The sequence below is a fragment of the Strix uralensis genome, chromosome 13 (assembly GCF_047716275.1).
Source record: "Strix uralensis isolate ZFMK-TIS-50842 chromosome 13, bStrUra1, whole genome shotgun sequence".
NCBI classification, from domain to species: domain Eukaryota; kingdom Metazoa; phylum Chordata; class Aves; order Strigiformes; family Strigidae; genus Strix; species Strix uralensis.
In genome coordinates, this window is record NC_133984.1 from 18,124,354 (window position 1) to 18,149,544 (window position 25,191).

Sequence of the window (25,191 nt, forward strand, 5' to 3'; positions counted from 1 at the left end):
TTTGTCCTGTCAGATTATCATTACTAAAGTGAGTGATACTTTTTAAGCTGTTTATGGAGCCACTCAATTAATTTTAAAGGATCAGCAAAATAAAGAGCTTTCTCAGGATGAGAGAAAATTGCCAAGTATTTGTGTTGTGTGCTTAGCAAGATATGTGTTATCCAGAAAGTCTGATTCCCCTCTTTCAGAATTACATTGTGCTGTGCACAAGCCTGGAAGGCTGAAAAAGATACAACATAAATCTTGAAATAAGATCTTGAACTGGTGGCATAGCAGCTCAAAAGATAAAGCATTACTTCTTTATTCTTTGGTCAAAAGGTCCTATAAACTGGAGGCCGTTAATCTCTACGTCTGAAGTATTTAGTCTTCCCTTACTGGAGCAGAGAGCATCTCTTCATTCGTGTAGCACAGAATAGTGTTTGTTAAGTTTACAATTTAATTAGTAAAACAGTGCTTGTGCTGATGCTTGAAAAATACATACAAGAACTTTGAAAGTGCCTCTTTAACATTAGTCTCAAGCATGATCTAACATGAATAGGCTTTTGGCTAATTGTTTCCCATACTCGGACCCCACAAATCCTCTTCAGCTCTGCAGTCATCCTGCAGCCTCCAGAGAAGGCAGGCTGTGTTCTGCTTAAAATCTGTCTTGTTAAGGAAATGCTGGGGCTTTATGAAAGAATATGCTGATTATACAGGACTAACCAGCTGATTTAAATTCTTCTACAGAGCTCCTGAATTTTTCACTAGGAATAGTTTAATCCAAATTGAGAACAAATTTAGCTCTTTGTCTGTTTGCAAATTGTTCATCAGTACGTTATGACTTTTATGAATCTGTTCATTATCTGCAATTGCCCAGCACATACTTTTTATGAGTGTATGAGATTTTTTTTACAGCAAGCATTCAGTCAGAGATTCACTACTCAGGCTTAGTCAATGGCCACTTTTTTTGTATCAAATTTTCAGCTGTAGAGATAGCTTTCCACGGGAAGATGAAAGAATAAATCTTTCTTTTCCCCAGTGTAAACAAAACACAGAGCACAAATACCCAAATGGAAACACAATGCTTAATTGTAGAAGTAATTATTAATTGTTCCAGTTCTTTCCTAGCCCTGCTACTAAAGCTCAAACTTCACTGACTTTGGACCAATAGATGTGTCTTGGGAATCCACATTTTAAAAATAAGAAAACGTCCTTGACAAGCAGAGTCACATGATCTCTAATAGTCTCCCTGCTTGCTTTTTTCCTTGGTTTTGGCTTATACTTTTGCACAGATGTTAGCATAGACTGGTTTTTCCTAGTGTTTGTTAACATCATTTCAGTTTGGGTATTTGCACAAAAATCACCAAATTAATCTGAATCCCTGATGTTGTATTTCATTAGGAAATTACTGTAAAGGTGCAAGTTTTATGCTCTAAGTTGTGTATTACCTGATTTCCAGAGGACTGCTTGGATCCGATGTGCTCTGGCCATGGTGTGTGCGTTCAAGGGGAATGTCACTGCTCCACAGGCTGGGGTGGTGTGAACTGTGAGACATCGCTCCCTGTGTGCCAGGAGCAGTGCTCGGGGCATGGGACTTTCCTCCTGGACACGGGACTCTGCAGCTGTGAACCACAGTGGACAGGTTCAGACTGTTCAACAGGTATGCTGGAGAGTCTATTTTTTCAATAATGCCTATGCTTTCTGTTTGAGTTATGAAAGAAAGTAGTGACTATTACTATGCTACTATGAATTTAAAAAACAGGGATGAACCAGGGGTGCTCTGGCATGGCACTGAATGGGCTTGTCAGCAACTGGCTTTCTGTTGACAAGGATAGAAAGGCTTTTTCTCTGTGGCAAGAATGTTGACTGCCTGATGGCGTGACAATGAGAACAGTAGTCCTGCATTTGTGCAAGTGCCTCCTGGCATGGATTGGAGTTAAGCATGACTCTCACCCAAGATACTGAGCATTTATCAGGCTCATACAATGAGCAAATCCAGAACTCTGAGGGAGACTGGGAGAATATAAAAAAATAATGGTCTAAATGCAGTGACTGATGAGTAAGAAGGTGCTGTCAAAAAATCTTTAAACAAAAATGAGCATCCATTCTCTCATGCTGGGATAAAAACTCTTTTCTTTCTTAGAGGACCATCAAGGTTTGATCCCACTGAATTTGATTAAGAGTTGAAATGGATTTCCTATGTGCTTTGTACATTTACGTTTCGTTTTCTTGAAATGAATGCACTCTGGACATTTTACTCTGTAATAGAGCATGTCATTACCAATGTACGTACTACTATTTTTTTCCACTATAAAGCTCACAAAGCCGGAATCTCAGATGATAAGTAGCACATTCCAGTACAGAATAGATGCAAGTGACAGATTTGCTGACTACTGTGAAATACAACCAGTGGTCCAAGTCACCAATTTTTCTTAGAAATCACCATTCAAAAGAACACTTGGAACAGTATAAATTTCCATTCAGATCTTTAAAGTGTATGGTTATGATCTTTAAATTGAGACTTATGTCCCCCTCCATGATAACTTTTTAAGCAACAAAATATTGACCTGATAATAATTTTCAGTGTTTGTTACAAAGACCCTACATTCATTCTACACTCCGAAATTAATGCCTGTAGTTTCAGTCTGACACTGTCAGATATGGTACCTTTCATAATAATTGACTTTTTATTGGCTTTCAACAAAAGCCCGATTGCTTGCATTCTTATCATGTATTTTATGTGTTTAAAATATTCCCTGAGGGTTAGTAATATAGTAGTACTTCTGTTAATGAAGCAAATAATTAGGAAAGGTGCTAGCTATGTACTGATTTTTTTACTCACAAAATATACAAATTAATTCTGTTGTAATACAATGTTATTGTAGCTCAAAAAGAGATGTTAATCTCCAATAGGTCTGTTGTGTCAGCTGTATGGGGCAATTAAATATTAAGTAAGGGAACAAAGAGCTAATAAATAACTGCAGTGAAGAGGCTTTTATCTTGTGTGCTTGGATCATAGTTTTCATGTTTGTCTTGCCTCCAAAGCCATTTTGATTAATTTTTAGAAGAAAGGTAACTTTTTTCCTTACCTCCATCAACCAGTAGGGAAAATACCTCTCTTCATCTCTACTGTCTTCTGAGTTATCAAAGGATGCTTTTACAACCACCAGCAGGCATCTCTCTTTATAGCTAGATACTTCAGATTTCTCCTTTCAAATATATCTTTCTTCATAGGTGTTAAACTAGATTCAGAATTGTTGTGGCAATACAATGAGTGTTAGACTGAAGTATAGATGTTCATTTGCGCTTGAGACTTTCTTCCTAGGATCAGGGATTGCGGTGCATGCTGGAAGTAAAGCTTGATTTTAGTGAGGAAGGAAAACATCAGATGAGTAAGTCAACAAGGTCAGAATAAACGAGCTGTCATATGTGAATGAAAAAAATCATGAGCTTCTGTACAATGAAGAGGATGAAAAGGGTAAACCACAGACTGCTCATCTGGAATCAGACAACAAGGAAAGCTTTGCAACTGGCAGACGAGCAGTCTCTCAGCCTGCCTCAAACCCATGCGCTTTCCTGCCATCTCTGTACCACATCATTGTCAGTACTGTGAAAATTTGCCTTTCTGTATCACCTTGAAGTATATAGGCTTCTGTCCTGTTGATTTCTGCATTCTCTAGCAAATTCCAAATACTTTCATGATAAAAAGATACATTATTTTAAGTTTTATATTTTTCCTAAATAGAAATTAATATATCTTGCTGTACTTTAAAAAGGAGAAATAGCAAAGGTGCCAGAATGTTTCTGAGTACGTTACCCTGCATACACTGTAGCCCACCTGAAGAAGGATGAGCCATCTCTATGATACCTTCCCCTACCTGCCCATCTCTAGCTCTTCAAACAATAAGAAATTCCATTTTAGAAGCGGCACATTGGGGAAAGACAGAAATCAGTGCGGGCATGGAGGAACAGAGATGAAGGGTGACTGTGTGGCCCATGCATATCCTGGAGGATTGCAAATATTTGGAGCCCCAGCCTGAGATCTGGAATCATTCATGGATTTTTGAGGCTAGAAAAGACCACAGTGTTCATGCTGTTTGATTTTCTGCAGGACATGTACCAAAAATATTCGTCCTTCAGTTTCTGCTTGACACTCATAATTTCTGTTTAGTTTTTAGAAGTTTAACCTTCTCACAAAGACTGAAAATGAAGGATAGTCTACATTGTCCTTAGGTAAATTGTTTCAATTATGCCTGACCCTCTCTGCTAAAAAGTGCACCTTATACTCCCAGTTTGAATAGGTGAAAAGTCTTACAATTGTGTTTCTTTCTGTAAGGTGAAAGACTGTCAAATTCTTTGTCAAATTCATTTTATTTTTTTTGTCCTTAATGTTTTTAAAAAGAGCAGATATTTAAAATCCATTTGCTTCTCATAATGCTGCATACGTACACCTCTCTTTCTCCACACACACACTCCCCCCCGCTTTCTCTTTCTCTCTCTCCCTGTCACTGTTTCCACCTCCACAAGAAGAATAATGCCAGAAAAAAAAAACATGTATTTCTTGGATTTTGAATAGGCCTTTTGGGAAGTATGACTGATCACGTAAAGTATGCGTTTTTCTTTTCCTGTTGCTTCATAAAAAAATTGCATCAAGGGAACACTGAAATTCCAAGCTTAAGTATTCAAAGGTCAAAGAAAGACAAAAGAAGATACCTACACATTAACTAACTCATCTTTCCTGTGTTTCTTGTGAAACAGGTTTCATTTTTCACACTTAAAGAAATGCCATTTTGCTAAGGATGTATGGTCTGATCATTCAAGCAGTTACTTGCTATTGTATATACTTGCTCTTCTGCACAGTTGCTGTACTAATCTACTGGACTGTTCTACATGAAATTGCATGTTGGGAGTGTTTGGATACAACAAACACTGAACTGTGACATGATTGAATTAATTGGTTGGTAGAAGTGGCTAGTTTAAAAAAGGTGAAATGTGTATATAGTTATATATCATTTTTGAGGAAGCACATTCACAAAAGCACAGAGTAATGGAGTCAATTGGATTTGTTTCTACTCTTCCCTTATATGGGGCATGGTTTCTAAAGTGAGTGTCGAAATGAGAAGGCCATAGCTGTGATCCGTCTCAGTATTGCAGAGTCCATCTTGGAGGCTTCCATATAGGAATATGAATTCTGGCATTATTCCCTTTTTTGGGTGAGAAGCTAAATGTCTCAGATTGTCCACTGAATTTTTTTGCAGTGCTTTTTCTGAAGAGCTCTTCCTTTTCCTTTAGGCCTTATGTATGTTCTTAAGGAATTAATGTATTCAATAGAATAGAATAATTCAACAAACAACATCTGTACTACAAAGGCTGGTGTAACTAGAGCAACCCTAGTTTGTGTTCAGAGTTGGGGATTACTCTTCTATCCAAAAATAACTCCAGTGTTAAAGATGTTTCTTACGCTATGGCTGTGGAGAGAAGCTGTGTGGCACTGAATTAACTACCATATAACCATTCCAGAGTCCATCTGACTTACTGCTCTAGTTAAACTGTCCTGCATGACCAGTCAGCTTGAGCGTCTTTTATGTATGAGGATTCGTTGGCAATTGGGCACTTTTGTATCATTGCTACAAAGCATACTGTTAACAGCTATGAGCTGGGGAGAGCAGATGCTTGCTGCCAAAATCATTGACATCCTCTCCTGACGTGACCATTACACCAGCTTCTAGCCAAAAGAGCGGTAATTCTGAAGTGCTTCAAGATCTTATCGTTATCTTCAGAGGTCAGGATCCTTCTCCAGCATAGCATAGACCTGCTCACTTTCTTTGCACTCCTTTGGATTCCCAAAGTATTTCCAGGACCAAAAGAAGCAGCCACAATGCTGTTACAGTTCAACGCTGTCCAAGCCAGTTTTGGCCAGTCAGCTTAACACAGAGGTCCAGCATAGTCTCTGCTCTGACCTGTGGACTGCCAAAAACCAATCTCACTGCACCACCTCCAGATACTCCTAGATTCATAGTTCTTGATGGCCAGTTACCATCCCTTGAGGTCCAGAAAATCCTCTTACAGAACTCCAAAACAGCTGTCAGGATATGTTTTCATTGTGTTTATATTTGTTCTCAATGAGAACAGCTCAGTATGGCTTGAAAGTTGTTCAGACATTTAGTATTGCTAATCCTACACTACTAGTAGGACACAACCTATGTTGGCTTTTTATTCAGCTCTGTTAAGATCCATCCTTCCAATATTCTTAGCTGCATATCTGTTACAGACATATTTGGCCTCTTTCTACCCTACAATATTGAACTTCCATGAAAACCCATTTTCTTTTGTTAGCTCAGATTTCAGTTTGCCTGTCCCAAAGATGACATGGTTTTCATTCAGGCTTTGCCTTGCTACTTATGCGCCTATTTGTAAAGGCTCTTCCTGTCAGCTAATGTTCAAACAGAAAGATAATATGCTTCTGATTCTTTTGGCTTTTTTAGGCAGCATCAACTGAATCTCACTCTGAAAATATTAACAGATCTTTAGCCACACCAACCAAAACAATATTGGTAGATATCCTTTCTACAGCCATATGTGACATCAGGAGAAAAAAAAAAAAATCACTTCTATCTGTACCTAAGATTTGGTTTTTTATATGGACAAGATCAAAGTGCTTTAATTATTCTATATGATTATACACTGACGTGTATTTACAATGAGGGAGATGGATTAGCCTGTTTCGCCAATTTGCCAACTGGCTTGAACGCTGAAGGTCATAAACAAGCTATGTCTTTCACTGCTTCAAAATCATACCAATGTCAGAAGTTTTTAGAGAAGCAGCATAGAGTTATTCCAGCTGGGTCCTTCCAAATGCTTGGACATAGCTGTTATTCCAGTTGCAAAGATCAGTGCTGCAGTCATTATTCAAGTAATGTAGTCAAATCTTTCATTCCTGCTGGTCTGAGTAGACGTTGTTTGCTGCCTTTACCTGTGGTGTAATCTACATTGAAATATACAGAGATCCAGTGTCATTTTCTACAGTAACTTTATTACTTTGATTGGTTTTAGTTAGCTGTCATCCATCCCACTTTCTGCAGTCTTCACTTTGAACTGTATGAGGAATGAGGAGAGTTATGTCTGCTTTCGCCTAAAAGTAAGGGAGGCACAGCTGTTAGGGCCAAGTGAAATTGATCTCAGGCAGAGGTCCACAGACATTTCTGAGGTCTTTCCACCATTTTGATTCCCAAAGCGTTTCCAAGAGAAAAAGAAACAGCAACATTCCCACATTGTCCAAGACATTGACCCCAACAGTCACACCTACCATACAGCAAATAGCTTGTCTTCAAACATTGTGATGGCTTTAGCTCATGCTGTCAAAAAACCCATGTGATTTTTGGCTCTCTAATCATTAGTTTGGGGAAAACCAAATGCTTCTCTGATGTAAAGCACTGAAAATTAAAATCCCATGATAATACTCACAATATAAATGTGAGTATTCTGTGTTTGAATTAATTCCTTACTATTTTCTTTATCACTTTGTTCATTTAGTTTTAGGTTTTTTTCTAGTTCAGTCATCCTTTGGCAAGTTGCACAAAAACGCTCAAAGACATTTGGCCATTACCAATTTAGCAATCTGACAGTGGATGTGCTCAAGAGAGATACAGAAGAGATTAGGTTCTGTTTCTTGTTCAGTCTCCCCACCTCCTCTAAACAATGTGAATAGAGAATAGGATTTTCATACTTTGTTCCAAGTGAGACTGATTATAAAATATTTTTTGTGACGACTACCTGTGCTGGAAAAGGTCATCCTTGGAATATTTCAGAGTCTCAACATCTTTAGACCATACTGAATCCAGTTATGATTGTATGTGAAAATCCATTATTATTCAGACCTTCAACATATGTCTCAGCTGACCTGTGCAGTATGGGGGTGATTTAGTGCATACACAACAAAATAATACAATAGGATGGAAGTCTGATAGTACACCATTTTAATGTCACCAGGACTTCAGTATAGTCAACTTTCTACTTACTGTCTGTGGATCTTTGTTGCTTTCTTTATAGGCTGTCATCCAAAATCCCTTGATGTTAATGAGTCATCTCTCTTTGAGGCATATAGGCAGTGCTTTTCAGAAAGACAAAATCAAACTTGTGAGTACTGACTATTCGTGTCAGGTAGAAGGGAAGCTCTGGCTAATTGAAGGTGCAGCATCAACAAACTGAACAAAAAAACTTGTCTTCTGTTCTCAGATTGACACCTTTAACATGGAGCGTTGAGATTGAGGGAGTATCAAGAGAAAATGGGTGACAGAATTCTTCGGTGGGGCAGAGCCTTACCTAGCATAAATTAGTGTAACTGCAGTGATCCCACCGGTGTTATCCCAGTGTGTTTCAGGTGAGAATCCAGCCCCGAGTTGCTAATTAATTGCAGCACTATGCCTAAAATACTATAGACTGAAAAATAATGAAATCTGTGACAGAGCTGATGCCTCTGACATCCTGTCCTGTATTCGCTTCTCTAGACTCTATTCAGCCAAAGTAGGCCAGTTTCCATCGTCCTTACTCCAGGACATTTGTCATAATTCCACTGAATCCATTTATACCACTGAAGCAACCTAATTATGATTGGGAAAAGAATACTGGCAGTTCTTAGTCACAAAAACATTCATCCTAAAATGATTATATGGAGATGGTATATATTTAGCATATCTATTTTTGGTTAAGCTCTCTCTAGCAAGATTGGTGGTAATTTTACAAAGGGTAAAAATGGATCAGCAGCCTCTTCCTTCAGTATCTTGCGAAGCATAAAACCTCTTTAAAAATGAAGTGCTTTGAAAAATGCAAAATGTTGTAATTGTTGTAAATTGATATGTGCAGAGTAGAGTAATTTAAAAATCATTAGAAGTATGCATTTTTTAAAGTGCTTCAAAAAGAAATGAAGGCATAATACAGTATATTAATATAGTTCAAGACATCTCAAATTGGTTTCAAAATTAAACATCAAAAACTGCAACTTGAAAAAATAATTAGGTAAAACCATTTCATCGCAATCAGAAAACTCTTCAGGTTTAGGAAATTGCAAATTATGGGTGTCAGTCATTCTCATTTGCCAAGGACAAGGATATTCACTGCAAACAACTCACAGTAGTGAAAATAGCCTTGAAATTTTCTCAATACGTGATGTAATCTGTCATGCATTTTCTATAGACTGCTCTGTTCCATGTTGGTATTTCTACTCTGCTCCCTATATTAGACAAATCTCAAGAACTTTTTAATTACACTATAACCATCCTTCATTGTTTTGTTCTGAAGAAATGATGGACTTACTTAATTTCATCTAGCTGTCCTCTTTCTTTAATTTGTGAGGAGCTTTGACTATTACTGCTCTGCTAATTAAAAGGATGATTGAAGTTTCCCCTGCTGTACATTGTCTGGCATTGTAGAAAGACTCTTCTTACTACTATATATTTCATTGAAAAGAAAAAAAACGATGTGTGACTAGTTTGATTTGTATCTCCTGCAGAGTTGCAAGAGTTTGCAAAAAGATATCTGGTGAGCAAGATTTCTATTAAAAACTTAGTAGTTAAAGATTGGAACACTTAATATGTGTTGCTGGAGAATTTAAAACATGAGAAATTTAAGGCAGTGAAGAAGCACTCCAGTAAAAATTAATTCTCCTGCATGTTGAAATCAGTCCAGAGGGAACCAGAAATACCTGATGTAGTCATGTATTGATTTAAGAAATAGGGTAAGTCAAGGGTATGAGATACACAATGAGGAAACTTGGGATGTTTTTCAACTGATTGTTGCTTATTTTGCAGGTATGCCAAAAATAATGGCTCTTTCCTTCCCTTTTTCTTCCTGAGAATTAAGATTCTTAATCTATTGCTGTCCGCACCTCATTCAGCAATTATTGGAAATATCCCTCATTCAAATGTAAAACATAATTTACCTAAGTCAGCTTTTGTAAATGCTGGTCTAATCCACAAAAAGGTATTACTTATTCCACTGGGTGGAATCCACAGACCCAATTTCAGATGCTTCTATTCCAGCAGCTCTTGCCTTATCCAGGAGCAAGATACCTGAATTGCTCAGGTGACAGCAGTAGTCCTGTTTATCCTACCTTCTAGGTAGCTGACAGAGACTTTCCTCTCTGTATGCATGGTATCGTGTCTCTGTGGGGAGTCCGTTGTGTCCAGGAACTGTCCACCTCAATGTTGGTGTTTTGTGCTAGGCCAACCCTAGTAGAACTGTTTTGAGAGTAACACCTGTTCAGATCCTTAGGCAACACCTGTGTAAGATCATACAGATTGTGAAACTAGAGATCTTAACGTAAAGCTGTTATGAACTCAATTGGGTGATTATCTAGTAGCAAAACCTGGCAAATAAGTGGGATTTTAGTGCCAAAGTGGTTCAAGCACCTCAAAATTAGGTAAACTGAGCAAAGGGTTTAAGGGCCTAAATTTTGGATTCGGACATTTAAAGTTGTAATTAAGTGCCTGCATCCCTTTTTGTATCTCAACCTTATCATCTACATGGTAGTCAATCTACTAGACGGTGATTAAGAACCATGGTAAAACAACTGACAGAATATAGTATGGAAAGGACTTTAGTGAATATTCTGTATCCAAGAAAATATCAGGATGGAAATTCTAAATATGAAAGGCTCGTACTCCACAAGAACCCTTTATAAAAGAGGTCTCTGAAGTAGAGACGTTGTGGGAACGTTCTGCTGGTGGTGTGGATCCTGCAGTGGAGGGTTAAAAACAGCCTAGATGGACAACAGAACAGTAGTGACATACAAAATCTTCTACTTGTAATTTGTGAAGCCAAGTCCAGTGATGAAACTCTGACAAGTTATCCATACCACCAGCATTTAAAGAAGGGTTCTTGTGTTAGGAGGGAGCTTCCCTTCCTCACAGCTGGAAAAGCACGAATGGGGGAATTGCGAAGGCAAGAGTACAAAAAAGCACTAGAACAACTAGAGGTTCTGTCCTTCAGTGAATTTCAGATCACCTCTTGTGCAAAATGTGTTGCATCAGTCCCTGAAAAGCAGATATTTATAATATTTTTTTTTATTGTCATGTAAGAGTTCTACAAAAATAACTATCATTTCAGTATGATTATGCAGCAGAGTCTGTGAAGTTTAACTTACCTCTGAAAATAGGAAATTGCTATTGATAAAAGTCAAAATCGTGAGAACTTTCTGTTCTCCTACATACTGCATGTTTAAGCTTTTTGTTTGTGTAGATTGTTGCAATGGTAATATATGTAGACATCTAAAGAATTTCTGGTCTCTGCTCTGTTTAAGGACTTTTGCTTAAATGTTTAGGCTCAAGTAATACTTTTTAAATAAAATTAAATTTGTAGTAATTATGCAAGAACATTTCAATGGTGATAGAGCAATTGTGTATTGTAGCTGCAGTGTACATTTGGGCATGTCACTCTTCAGTTTAGGAAGTCTTGGCTATTTCATAAACAGATTATTAAAATAGTATCTATCACCTTGTCATCCAAAATCATTTTCTGATGGACTGCAGATAGCTGATGCACATTTGTATTTTCAGCTTCTATTCTGGTTACCCATGCACTCGTGACAAAAATGCCTTTAAAAAGGGCGGCCAGCCTAGCGGTGCCTCTGTCAGCTCTGCGGAGTGGGAAGTAGCAGGGTTTCTTTGAGCAGTATGTGATGGGGCAGCATGTCCTGGGGATAACAGAACTGCCTCAGCAAAGCAGTGTTTGCATGGGTGAGGAGGGACTAGGGAGAAGTGGTGAGTTAGTGGAAAAATGTAGGCAGCATAGAAGAAAGAGAGTGAGCAAAATAATAAAGGACACTCCTTCACTTCTTAAAATCTACAAAGCACTACTGCAGTTGTGCCGTGGACACTGAGGAGCGTGATAGCAGTGCTCACGTAAAAGCCAGGGTCGTGTGCCCAAGGTGCTGCTTCTCCCTGGTGCAGGAAAAATGCAAGTCATGAGCTGCATCTTTGCTTTAGCAGCAACAAGACAGAACAGCCGCTGCCAGATGTGTGTTGCTATTTCTGTTCATGCTGCTGACACAGAGGAAGTTATGGTTTATTTACTGGGAGCTGCTTCATCTCTCTCTGTACTCATCTTCACAAACGCAGCAATGAACATAGAAATGTTGGCTCCTTGTCTGTGTAAGCAGTGTTCATAGTCACTGAGCACTGCATGACTTTTGCTAATTGAGGCTGCTCTCCTTGCTTTTGTGAAAGAGCTTGTTATGCCTGGCTGTTGAGTTTGTCCAAGAAACTGCTTATTTGTGCTAAAAAGAGAGGCCAGCCTCTTCAGCTGATTTTGCTTTTGATTGTGAAACTGGGATGTTACTTAGAAGCTTGTAATAACCTTTAATTTCTCATATTAGTCGTTACTGTGATACAAATTGTTTGCTGTAAACACAACATTCCTAAGGCTTATTTTAGTTGATCCACCGTTTCTCTGTCCATGTAGTTGGCTCTTCCCTGGGGGGGAAAAAAAAAAAAAACAAACTGCAAGTACATCCTCTTAAAAGCATCCAGTCCTAGCACTTTGATGTAGATTCTGCAAGTCACTATCCCATTTCCTTTTGAGTGCCAACTTTACGTCCAATTCGGGCAGCAATGGCATCTATGCCATTTTGGGGCTGCCGTTGCTTTTACACAGGTGAATCTGAATAAATGTTCCTGTAATATGTTAGAAGTAGTAGCAGTGCCCACTTTTTCAGCATTTTGAGCCCTTCAGAGATATGATAAATAAAATATATCTTCATTACTGAAGTTAGCCGGTACACAGAATGTACAGCACACGTGACCTGGGTGAGGTAATGTTTGCAGTTTTTGTGAGTGGACCAATATTCTGAGGTCATCCTGTAAGCCAGTGAATTAAAGATGGTGCCTACTCTTTGCAAATAGTGCTTAAATAAATCATTACTACTTTACTGAATATTACTAATCAAATTTACTAATTAAATAATTGTGGAAAACTTTATGCTCCGAGCATAGCCCTAGTCAATGTTAATAATAGTACTTCTGTGTATCATGAAGGATTTAGTGCTTATATAAAGACGTATCCTGACCCACTCAGGCAATCTGGTGAACCTTTGCTGCAAATAGGTGTCTCAAAATCTTTGTTTTCTTTTGATGCTGTATTAGATCAGGCTGTACCTGTGAGACAGCTTTATTAAATGTACCTACTGAGCCATCTTTTTGTCAGTTTCCTTTTTCCCTACAAAGCCATTTGGTTGCTCTCCATGTTTCTCATTGTTATCATAGGTCTCATGCCTTTCCTGATTCTCATGGTCTGTCACTTACTCAACAGGTTTCCCATTTTTCCTACACAACTGGCTTTTCAGCCCAAGGAACTGTGGATTGCATTTTCCCCTCTGTGAGTGAACACAAAGGCATAGCTTTCATAGCTTTCTTCTCACTCATTACTGCTCACGATAGATTGTTCTGGACTGCTTTCTTACTAGTCTCCTGATCAAATAAAATATCGAACAAGGTAGACATTGCACGGCATTTCCTTTTGTGTTTCTCAGTGTATTGTGAAGGATTTCAGAGCTTATAGTCAGAGTATGAATCTCCAGTGACGACTGTAATCTCACTGCTTTACAACATGTACAACTTGAAATCAAACAGTGGAGACAAATTATAAAACAGGACCAAATTCGACAAGGAAACTCCGTATTTACTTGGAAAACATGGTATTTAAAAAATGTCCTGGTCAGAATATTGTGTGGTTCTCCTCACCCTTGTGTCAGTCTAATCTTCCTTGCTATTCGGATACAATTCTGCTCATTTATTTTAAATGATTCTCACAAAGGCCTTGTCCAACCTGCCAGCCTGTATCATCTCTTAAGAAAGAGACAGGTTCTGCAGCTGAAGTCCCTTGTGTGGCAAGCACAGCATAATTGTATTCTGCTCTACACCAGTACTATGGCTGGGTAAACAGAGATATACCCAATGGCAAATGAGTAATCCTTTTCAGTGGTATCAATTTTCAGAGCTTTGGCTGCCTGAAATGAAATATCTGTTAGCATGTTTACCATTACCAGTCCAGATTCATCAGGCTGTATTGATTAAATTTTTGCACTGTAAAAATACCATTTTGAACCACAGCAAAATCAATAAAGGGTGAGGTTTTTTTCTATATACAAATTGGATTTGGATCAGGAAGAAAACATTCTTCGTCAGATGAAAAATAAAGCTGGGAAAAAAAGTGTGATAAAAGATCTAAGAAGGGGAAAAAGTTTCTTTGTTGTTTCCCCCATCTCTGCTGCATTTGCCCTTTGGACCTTTCCGTCTGTCCACTGATTACTTTTCTACACAAATAAATTTTTGAGCAAACTGAAGCTCCCAGTTTGGAAAAGATACTTTCAAATAGGTGTAGCATTATCAGAAGCTACATTACAGGTTTTTTTAAAATGCAATTACATTCATGTATTTTGAGATACACAATAGTGTTAATGGTGGCCTTCTTACTAGAAGTCAGAAGAGCTATTTATAGAGTACTTAATGCACCAGAAATAAGTTCAATGAGATGATGGTAGGATTACTTCCAGAAAGCAATTAAAACCGTCACTAGATTGATGGTGAAACATTCTGAGTAACAAACAGTGAGGATATGGCATTTTAGTTCCAGTGGTTTTATTTTATGTGTTGTGGCCTGTGGTAAGAAGATAAGAAAGGTAGTTAGATATCTGTGAGGCAAAACATCAGAAAGGTTTTCTGCATAAAGCTTACAATAGAAAGGTTTAAAATGAAACAATGTTTGGAGAATGGAAATAGTTGGCCATTGTGCAGTAATTGTGTCTGAATTATCCCAAATAACAGTCAGGGCTGGGTGAAGTTTAGATTGCTCCACTTGATTCTGAAGACACTGACTATTCAGTAGCGCTTTTCTGCAACTCCTGTCTCTCTGAGGAAGATCCAACCTCCTGAAGTACCTCTTTGCCTCCTGATAGAACGCTTCCTGGGGTAATGCAGTTTATAACATGAAGAACGGCACCAGGATGAACTTTTATTCAGTTAGAGTGATTTCAGCTGTGCTATTTTTCAGTTGCCAGTGAGACCACCCAAAACCATATTTACTGGAATCACTAATTTATTTCATAGCAACACCAATAGACCTACTGAAGAGAAAATGGGAAACAGGGTATCAGTCATGTAATCTTGAGGGAAAGGGGGTACTTAGTATGTGTCTGAGTAATAGAAGACATCAAGAAGATGCAAGAAAATAATTATATTTAAGGAGTTTAAGGAATGTCCACATGTTTGTGTAATGCACAGAAAACTCTAAATAGTTGTAATACTTTACGAGCCTCTCTAACGTTGTTCAGAGCCAGAAACAAGGGCAAATAAGATTTGGAGTACGACCTGTTTTCTCCTTGAGAATTTTTCCAAAATTGTTCCTCTTCCACTTAACATAGCTTTATATGCTTGCTACAGTCTCTTGCTTCATGACAGTGTCAGAAAGGATAAATATCAGTAGCTGAATAAATTTAAACATTCTAGCCTGATAACAGACTGTAATAGAAAACTATTTCAGACACAAATGTCTTGGGTTGGCTGAGATAAATCTCACTCTTCAAGTCTTTTGTGGGGATGGGCCATCAAATTCCACTTTGTGCAAGAGCAGAATCTTTGGAAATGACTGTGGCAATTGTTTTAGAGGTATATGTGTGAACAAATTCAATGCAATAATTTTGCAGCATTCATGTAATTAACATTAAAGTGTTGCTTTGAATTTATGCACACAAATATAACAAACCACTCAAACTCACAAACTGTTGTGGTATTGTGAGATGACCTTTAATATATTTCATTGTCAGATGTAAGTGCATGATGCATGGAGAGAAGGACAAGAAGTATTGCAGCAGGAGAAATTTAGATGGAGAGAATATTTGTCTGTGAAGATAGTCTGGTGGTGGCATGGATTACCTAGTCCTGTTGTAGGTTCTCTGTTGCTGGGAGCTTTTAAGAGATGCCAGGTATGATTTTGGAATAAGGAAGAATAGATGATCACGTGAAGTCCTTTGCACCTCTGTTTTCTATAAATCTACATTAAAATAGGTGAACTGGGCTATGCACATAGATTCATGTCACAACTGTGTGTTGTTTTAGTATTCTGACAGTAGAGGCTCTTTTTTTTTTTGCCAAACAGTTGTCAGTCATTCAGTGATGATCTATCATATTGATTTATTTTTGATTCTACCAGATTTCCCGTAAAGTTCTATGGCATTATCCCATCAAAGGTCACTGGATGATGTGAAGGGTAGAGAGAAGGTGTAGCAGTAATGGTTGGGGAACGCACTTTTGCTGCCTCTTCCACGCAGGAACCTGATTTCTGTTTGCCAGAGGAAACGTGTTGACAAAACCTGGCAGCTGACAGCCAAAGACTTTAAAATTAATGTTTTGCAGACACTTCCAAGTCCCTTTGATTTCCAGCTCGGGCTTCAAGAGCAAGTGCCACTGGATACTGTCATAGCCTGTGTAAAACTTCTGTGTTGCCTCTGTAGAAAAAAATGTCCCTAGCTTGACGGTTTATTGGCGTAGCTGTGGTTGGCTAAAAATGTAAAAAATTGCATACCTAACTGACATATGGTGATGCTGTTGGAGAAGTCTAGATTAGATGCAGTTATAACATCCAGAGTGCCAAAAGAGTTTATTTAAATTGGAAAAATAATATAAGCTGTACATTAAAAATAATATCTCTTCTAGTACAGATATGTAAAACTTGGTATCTATATTAAACCTCTATAGTGCACTCTCTCAGGTAACCTTCTCTAGTGGGAACAACTTTCCATTAGGTTTTACTGAAAAAAAAAAAAAAAGCTCAAGTGATTTTGAAACTCCTAAAACTTAGAATTTTTGAACTTTTTTGTGTTGTAAAAAATTATATTAATAAAGTCAGTCGCTGAAAATGAAAGCTAGAACAGAGTTGTCTCCAGGACACAGCGGGAAGGTAATTTAAAAAGCTCAGGAACATTGTTGAAATTATCATGCAAGCTTATTAAATGCAATGTATATTTAAGTTGAAAAAACTTTCTTTATTAGGCCTAGATAGGTCATTTTTTAGCTGCCTCCAGCAGTTAAGCTTATTGGGTGAAAGTCAGGATAGATTAATTTCTAATCTTTGTGGAAAACCACTTACTTAAAAATGGATAGCAAAATTATGAATATGATATTTAAGGTTTTAGATGGTCTGTAGAACAAGACTCAGCAATGAATGTGAAGAAAAGTAAAACGAAAGTGTTTTCATAGTATTTGACCACTTTTGTTTACATACAGTTTTGTATTCTTATCATGATTTTCTAAGAGTTATTTCTGAAACATGTCGAATGAACATTAAAATCTTCCCTTATCATTACAAATCATAAAATATTTAGCTTTAATTTCCTTTTTCATATCACACAAGTAGAAACTTATTATAAAACACATTTGAAAGAACTCATTGTTGACTTAGATAATTAAAATGAAGAGCGTGGAGTGAATTTTTAATGCTTTTTAGATTAGCTCAGGAATGATCAACATATTTGTCTCCTCAAGAATATGTACAAATAATGCTTCACAGCTCACATTTGCCTTCTTCCAAGAAAATTAATGAGCATTCAGAATTAAGGACATGTCAGTAAAAATTCTAGACTGAGTTGAACATTTTTTAAGTCTCTTACTCATTAATTGGTTTAAGTCTAAGGACTGAATTTTAGATTTGATAAAGACTGTGTTTCATGAAAGCCTATAAGAAACTGTAGGGGTCAGTTAAGGCCAGCTCCCAGCAATTTGCCAGCAGTGAGTCTGCACAGCTGAGCTTTTTTTTAAATAAGGAAATTAACTTTCCAGCCCTACACTTAGAGAACCTTGTTTTGGTTGCAAAGTGTACAGGTACAAAAACTGAAAGAGGGCCGTGAATTACTGTGAATTATGGTGAATCTGTTGGTTTCATGGGAGCCCTGAAAATTCACACCGGCTGAGGATGTGGTCTACTAGCCACAGACTAGCCTTCAACCCACCACGCTCCACAAGATCTGCCTAGAGCTCAGGTAGGCAAGCTGGGCAGGCATACCTCCCGCTAAACAGTGGCAAAGGGGAGTGGGAGAGAAGAGATGGCTTTATGTAAGCCTACGAGCCTAAACACCAACACAGTTGAAGGACTTAACGAATTGTATGTGTTGCACTGTACATTGTAAGAATGATTGACAATTAATGTAACAGCATAACTGAAGGATTGTGATGTAATATTCCTGAGTTGACTAATCCAAACTCTACGTCTTGTCACCTGCCTCCCTTATTACCTTACATAAGTCATCTCCCCTTTGCTCTTGTCCTTTGCAGTCACACAGTGGCACAGCTTGTGGCCCCTCAGCCAGACAGTCCCCGTCCAGGCTGTGATCTACATCTCTTCCCTTGCCCTGCCTGTATTGCTTCTTTGATCCCTCAGTGGGCTGATTTAGGTCATCAAGCTATCAGGTATAATCCTAGGAAAATAAAGTGAATAATTACCTACCCGTTTCATGATCAGAATCAACTCACCACAGTTTCAGATGATAAGCTCCAGTCAGAGACCACAGTCAGGAGATGGATGGAGAGGAGGGGGAGTGGAATAGCTGTTTCAGTCAGAGGAGACATCTTTGGCTGTCTCAACTGCTGTACCTACCCACAGCTGAAAGCCCTTGCCCCACTGTGCTGGCCCCTGCGGGGCATTTTGCAGTGCTTCTGAGTCCCGTGGGACTAACTACTATGGAAGGAGGAAGATGCTCCATTGAGCGGAATAGTTGCATGATGTCTGACTTGCTGTCTGGCTTCAGTGCTGTCTGAATTTTTACCACATTTACCACTTCGTTTGAAGCTGTTTACCCATTTCAAGTTATTGTATTGTTTCCCATTGCATTCGGTCACTGTCCACTCACTCAAGTATCTCATTTTGTCTAGTCTGCTGTGGAAACCCAGTCCCTCGATACAAACACAAATGCTAATGTGGCTCCCTGCTATGCTGATATTTCTGTACTTGTTTATCTACTGGAGGAGCTAAGGAGTTGTTTTGTTTTAAAAACAGGACAACCTGAACTGATAATGCTTTTTTTAATCTTAGTTGTTTGAATTAGCTGTGGATTAAAGCTGCAGTTACTACCACAGCATTAATAGGATGATATTAGGCTTGATTTCCCTTGCTTTGCATGAGAAGTCTGGGGAGAATCTTGGATTTGCATGGCAAAAGAATACATTATCACAGTAAACAGCATTTCTGAAGCCTCATATTAAATCACTGAAACAAATGTAAGTCTCAAGATTGGCCTCAATGACCATAAAGTATGAGTTGTCTGAGCAGCAGGACAACTAGGGTAACCGTGGAAAATGTCTGGTCCAAACTAAGAAACCAGGTTTCATTGCATCTGGTGCTTACAGAATTGGTTTTGATTTGCATCGAAGAAGATTTAGATTAAATATTTGGGGGACAAAAAAAAAAATGCATTACTAGAAGGAGAGACAAGAGCTAGGTAAGCTCATTCCAGCATTCTTTTGCTGGAACGTGTTTGACACACACTTTTTTTGGAACACTTTTTTCTCGGTTACTGGTATCTGGCTACTGTGCCCTGACTTGCTGGCAGAAATGGAGTGTTAAAACTGAATAGCTGAGTGCAGGACAACTAACCTAACATTTCCTATCACACAGAGCCAGTTTTGAGTCCAGAACCTGTGTTGCTTTTCCAAGACAGTGTGGTTGGGATAGAGGAAACCGCTGTATTCCAACAGGCAAAAAAATAAAGGAAAATTTGCTTGACTGTGTATGATCTTATGTGGGAAAACAGAATTTTAAAAAAGAGTCATGCGAGTCAAGACTATATACTGACTGGCCTAGGGTATTTTTTGATGAGATAGAAAATCTTGTATCTCCATTAATCTGATTGAATTTAGGATCTTAAACAGCATTTAAACATTTTATTCCTGGTGTGAAACGTGGGGAAACTTTCAAACATTTTAAGATCCATTTAATTTTGGGGTTGTGAGATAGGAATATGTGCAAGATCTATGTCCCTATGGTAGGAATGTGCCTACATTGCCGTCGGCTCCATGCTGCTATTTCTTTTGTTTGTTTGGATGATGAGTTTGTCGTGATTAGCCTCTGCTGGGTAGACAGACAGAGGTGAGGCAGGCGTGTGTGGGAATGTGTTCAAGGTTTTCCACAGCAGGTTCTTTGATTTATTTACAGATAGAGAAGTGATGGGAACTGCTAGAGCTGCTGACATGATCAGAAGCTCTATGTATCACTTTGCTTCCCCACCTCAGCCATTCCAGCCTACACTGCCACTTCTGTATACCAATTCCTACAATATTCCCTGAAGTTTTGGCATCAGTTGAATTAAGCCAGTCCCAGAACTGCAAAACAGCTACGTAGTAGACACTCAATCCAGAAGGGTCAAAAAAAACATCTACTCCACTTGCCCCAGCATAGTGTAAACTACAGAATATTTCTTAAAATCCTCTTAACAGTCTTTGCCACTTACAGTATAATACCAAAAGCAATAATTATAATGAACTAGAGGGAGATCAGGAGAGATCAAAGGCATCCCTCTAGCAGCCTAAATCCTTGAAGTAGCAGGTAATTTGTTAGATTTAATTCTCAGGAGTTATCCCGTGCAGCAAGCTATAAAGATAAGTTAAAATAATACCAGTGGTCCTCTGCCAGTCTGGCCAGGAGGTGATTCTTTTGGGATCCCAGATCTGGTGGGATCAGTTTACTTCCTGAGCATAGGATCAATTATTTGGGAGACTTCAGTACCAATGAAATAACAGTGCAAGTCCCTCCTGTAGTCCTCTGAGAGGTCTCCCAGGTTTCCAAGGAACAAACAAGTAACAAAACACAAAAAAAAAAAGCCAAATTATGCAGCAAGGGGGAAGAAAACCTTTCCAGTACCTGCAGGCAGGCAGTCCAAGGCATGAAGCATTAGTTTAATACATGATCAGCAGGCAGCAATCAAGTCTTTCTAAGGAATAATGCTCCAGGCTTAGCAGTTTTTTGTTTGAATATAGCAGAGCAGTCTCTTTCCTTGTCTTTTATACTCTTTTGCAGGAATATCATCAGATAATTATGTTTATCTTGTACTCCAGTATAACACAGGTCCCTGCCTGAATAGTGTAATTATTTTTTATGTGGCTGATTTTTTTCCTTCCTCAGCACAGTACTTCACACTTTCTTTTACTGAATTTTATCTTAAGTTCTTTACCATGCCTTCTGCTTCTGAAGGTGATTTTGAGTTTGACCATGCTCTTCCAGTTTCTTACTTACCTACTCTTTTGATTGCACTCTCTGCCATCACCCTGGCTATTAACAAAAATAAGGGCTAGACTAACTCAGGACATGGCCCAGCAGGTCTGCAATGTCACTTTCCATTTCTGTGTTGCTTTTTTCTTTGTGTTAAAATGATTGGAATTGATAAAATTTCAATTTAAACTTTAAAAACTTTGCTTGGTATATACAGTGACAACATTTGTCACTACAAATGCTTTTAAGAATGTTTATATACAATAGTTCCAAGATATAAATGATCATTGTTTAAAATCTGTCAAGGGAAAAATCTTGCCACAACTAAATATGTAACACTGACATTTGAAATCAGAGCAGACACGATTATTTGGCTTACACTTGTAGTGCTATCAGCTGCTTTCCGAGAGGAAGGAGGAAACATTTCTGTGGCAGGTTAATTGCAGAATAACAAGCAAATTCTGTCTCTTGACACTAATTATTCTAAATAAATTCAAACTACATAGAGCCTTTTTATAATGAAGCCATTCTTTTCACAGAACAACTTTAGTCTAAGTGGAAGTAGAATTGCAATTGGCAAATTGTGATGTATTGAAACAATTCAGGACTTTCATTCCACTTCACGATAAGTGGTGGTCTACAATGCCCAGGTAGAGAAATTGTTCTGAGTGCAATGAAGGAGGTACTCCTGTCTTCCCGAAACATCTTTTTTTGTTTCTTAGCAATTGACTCATGAAAGTCAGGAAGGAAAATCCTGACTCTCATGAGTCTAAAATGGCTTTCAAGTTTTAATCCTTGAAAGCCATTTTGGAACTAGGCAGATCTGTGTGGCCTGTGAGTCATGTAATATTGTATACTGCTGTCAGAACAAGGTGCTTGCTCTTCTTCATTCTCACTGTTACCTTTCTGGTGGCTCTTCTTACTGTAAGTGAAGGCCGTTTTGCCATCACTACAAATGTCTGAATATCTCAAAGACTTTTGTTTGTACCTATTTAATGTGCCACTTTATCCTTTAATTGCAAGCTCACTTGCAATATTTGAGTTTATGATAGATTTCAGAACTGAGCCGGTGGGACCTGGGAACAGAGATGGCATGCTGTTCTTAAAGGCCTCAGCTGAAATCTGTCAAAAGATACAGACTTTTTCGTGTCATTGTTTGTCTGTTTTAGACCCATTGCTTTACCATATGCAAAGCCATCATTTGCAGTGCCCACCCCAAACAAATAATTGATCTTCCAAGCTGCTGCTGAAGAAGGAGGCAGCCAGATTGTGTAAGGTCTGTACTAGGTAATGAAATCCCATATTTGGTCCAACTGATGAGTGGTATATAGAAGTGATTGAATTTAGTATTGGTGTAATGTCTGTTTGTGGTATGAAGCTGCTGTTCCATGTTATGTATTTTTGTAATCCTATGCAGAGCTATGTACGCTGGACTGTGGCAGCCATGGTGTCTGTTCAAGAGGGATATGCCAGTGTGAAGAGGGCTGGGTGGGACCAACCTGTGAAGAACGTACCTGCCACTCTCACTGCGCTGAGCATGGCCAGTGCAAGGACGGGAAGTGTGAGTGCAGCCCTGGATGGGAAGGGGACCACTGCACCATTGGTAAGGAGGTTTTGTACCTCGAGAAATAACATACGTAAAATCTTAACAAGTTACACAAAGATCTGCCAGAGCCATCAGTCTGATTCAAGTCATTTTGGAAAAATAGAGACCCAGAATCAGGCCAGGTGTAAAAAGGTGCCTCTGTACTGGTAGTGCACCCTGCTTGTCCCGCAGAATAGCAACTCAGTGCCACTTTCTGTTTAGAGGAAATAACATTGGTAAATTAATTTTTTTAAAAACACAGAAACACACATAGGAAAGATATCTCAGTCCTAGCTTATCTTTGGGTTGTGTTCATATGTTAACTTCGAGTCAGGAAGGAAAAAAATGTTTTAAGAAACAGAAGGTGTGAGGGGATGAAGCTATTATTCAGCTTTAGTAATTCTGGTATTAAATTTCTTGCCTTCATGTCTCAGGTTTTATATATTTTACTTATTACTAGAAGTTGTTTTTCTATAGCTGGCTTCTAACAATACTCTCAATAAGGTAAAGCTTTCAGACCTTTTTAGAAGTCATTACTATAAAAATGTAATAATTATTTTTTTAATAAATTACAACAGGTTTTTGCAAAGTCTAATAGCGTTTCTCCCTAAAATGTCCCAAACCAAGAATATTCATTAACATTTTAATTGTTTATAATAGCAGGATATCTAATTTTCAGAGGTAAGCAGCGTAAGCGCTCATATGTGCTTCTTGAAAAAAAAAGGAGAGTGTTTTATCTTTATCTTGATCATTTTAAGATAATACATTCACTGGCTCTAGAATTTACTAGGTCTGATTTGCTAAATCAAGAATTAGATTTGTGAAGGAGGAATGCCCTAATTTTCTAAAGATTATGTAGAGCAAATCCAGAAAAGGGCCAAAATAATTAAAAAGATAAATAGAGCTGCTCTTCATATTGTAGGCACTGCCAGGGCTGGCCCAAGCTGTCCTCTGCATGCTTGTCATCAAATGGAGAACAATCACATGTGCAATGTGTTTTGATCACAGCAGCAGGAATAGATCTGACTGCAGTGAGAGGGAGACACTTTATATCTAACCAACAGGTGGCAAGCCATAAGCAAATGGTGTCTGTATTTTCTTTTGAGTGCAGAAGTTCAATCCATCTCAGTTTTGTTCTTTTCTTTTTTAAGCTCACTACTTAGATGCTGTTCGAGGTAAGTTTTTCATATCAGCATTGCAAAAGAATAATGAAAAGATACAAAAATATTGGAAATGAAGTGTTTTGTGTTACCTGTTTTGTCTGAGCTTCTGTACTGCTAAGTTGCCAGAATAGATAAAACACTTATTTATGGAGATATAGAGATATATATACACACACAGAGACAGAGGGATTTGCAGAAGAAAATGCAGTTTTTAACAAATAATGTGCCCAACTCATTTGCAAAGTTATAGCAATGTAAGCATGTTTTATGTGGCCATCTGATGTGCTATGTTAGGCAAATCAGTTTTTTGCTCTCGCTTACCATTCCAAACTAATGACAGAGCTGAGAACTTGTTCAAAAATCTTTGTGTTGATCCTGTCTTCCATGAGAATAAAAATTTTCTTTTTCTTTTTTGTCATTTGTGCTTTAAGTTTCTTTTGGTAGAGAAGTACACTTTTTTAAAAGCTGTCTGTGCCAGCTGTGATACAGTTCTCTTCAAATCATTTGATACAGGAGTTAAATTTTATGTTGTTTTGTGTCTGGTGCTGTTCATTTGATTTCTGTGCCTTGCTGCAGGTCCTGCTTATTCATGTCAGCGCAAGTACCTTCCCCGAGTTTGAGAGCAGTCCCTTGGTCCTAGCCATGCTGTGCGGACCAATGATGCACATTGCCCCTTACAAAAATGCTGCTAGCTGAAATATCAAACCAACCAATATTCCAGAAAGACCTGGGTCTTTATTTTGTATTTATTATTTCTTCAGAATTAGATAATAATAAAATCATGTAGGCATTCATTTGATTACATTTATAGTCTTAGAGGATAACCACACACAGCAGCAAAATATAATCATATACAAGAAATGAATTAACTCAGCCGGATAGTGAATTGAAGTGGAAAAACATCCCTGTAATCCAGAACAGCTCTCACATCCCGCCCTTTATCCCAGTTCCTCAAAAGGGGCAAATAATTGGGTTTTGTAGTGTATCTGGTGGTTTCCAACCTTATGCTATTCTAGAGCAGCAACTTCCAGAATTCCAATGTGAGAAAACGGTACTACCCATCTCCAGCTCTTCCGAGCAACAGGGTCAGAGTCTCCAATTCCCCTGTTTGCAGATGTGAGTGATCAACTGTACTGAGGGTGAGGAGAGATGATGTGTCTAATGTAAAGTTACCAGGACATGTTCTGCATCCTGGGCTGTAGGTCACAACCTGACAGA

General features: G+C 38.3%; 1 protein-coding gene across 4 annotated transcripts in view; it reads left to right on the plus strand.

The window, feature by feature from the left end:
- TENM1 (teneurin transmembrane protein 1) overlaps positions 1–25,191 on the plus strand; it is a 348,074-nt gene that overhangs the window by 222,396 nt on the left and 100,487 nt on the right. For 3 of the 4 annotated variants that reach the window (XM_074882528.1, XM_074882530.1, XM_074882532.1), the window contains 3 exons: positions 1,439–1,639; positions 22,643–22,828; positions 23,962–23,985. In XM_074882528.1, the coding sequence (XP_074738629.1) occupies positions 1,439–1,639; positions 22,643–22,828; positions 23,962–23,985 (411 nt within the window). The remainder of the gene's footprint in view (positions 1–1,438; positions 1,640–22,642; positions 22,829–23,961; positions 23,986–25,191) is intronic. The other variant, XM_074882531.1, reaches the window with a different exon arrangement.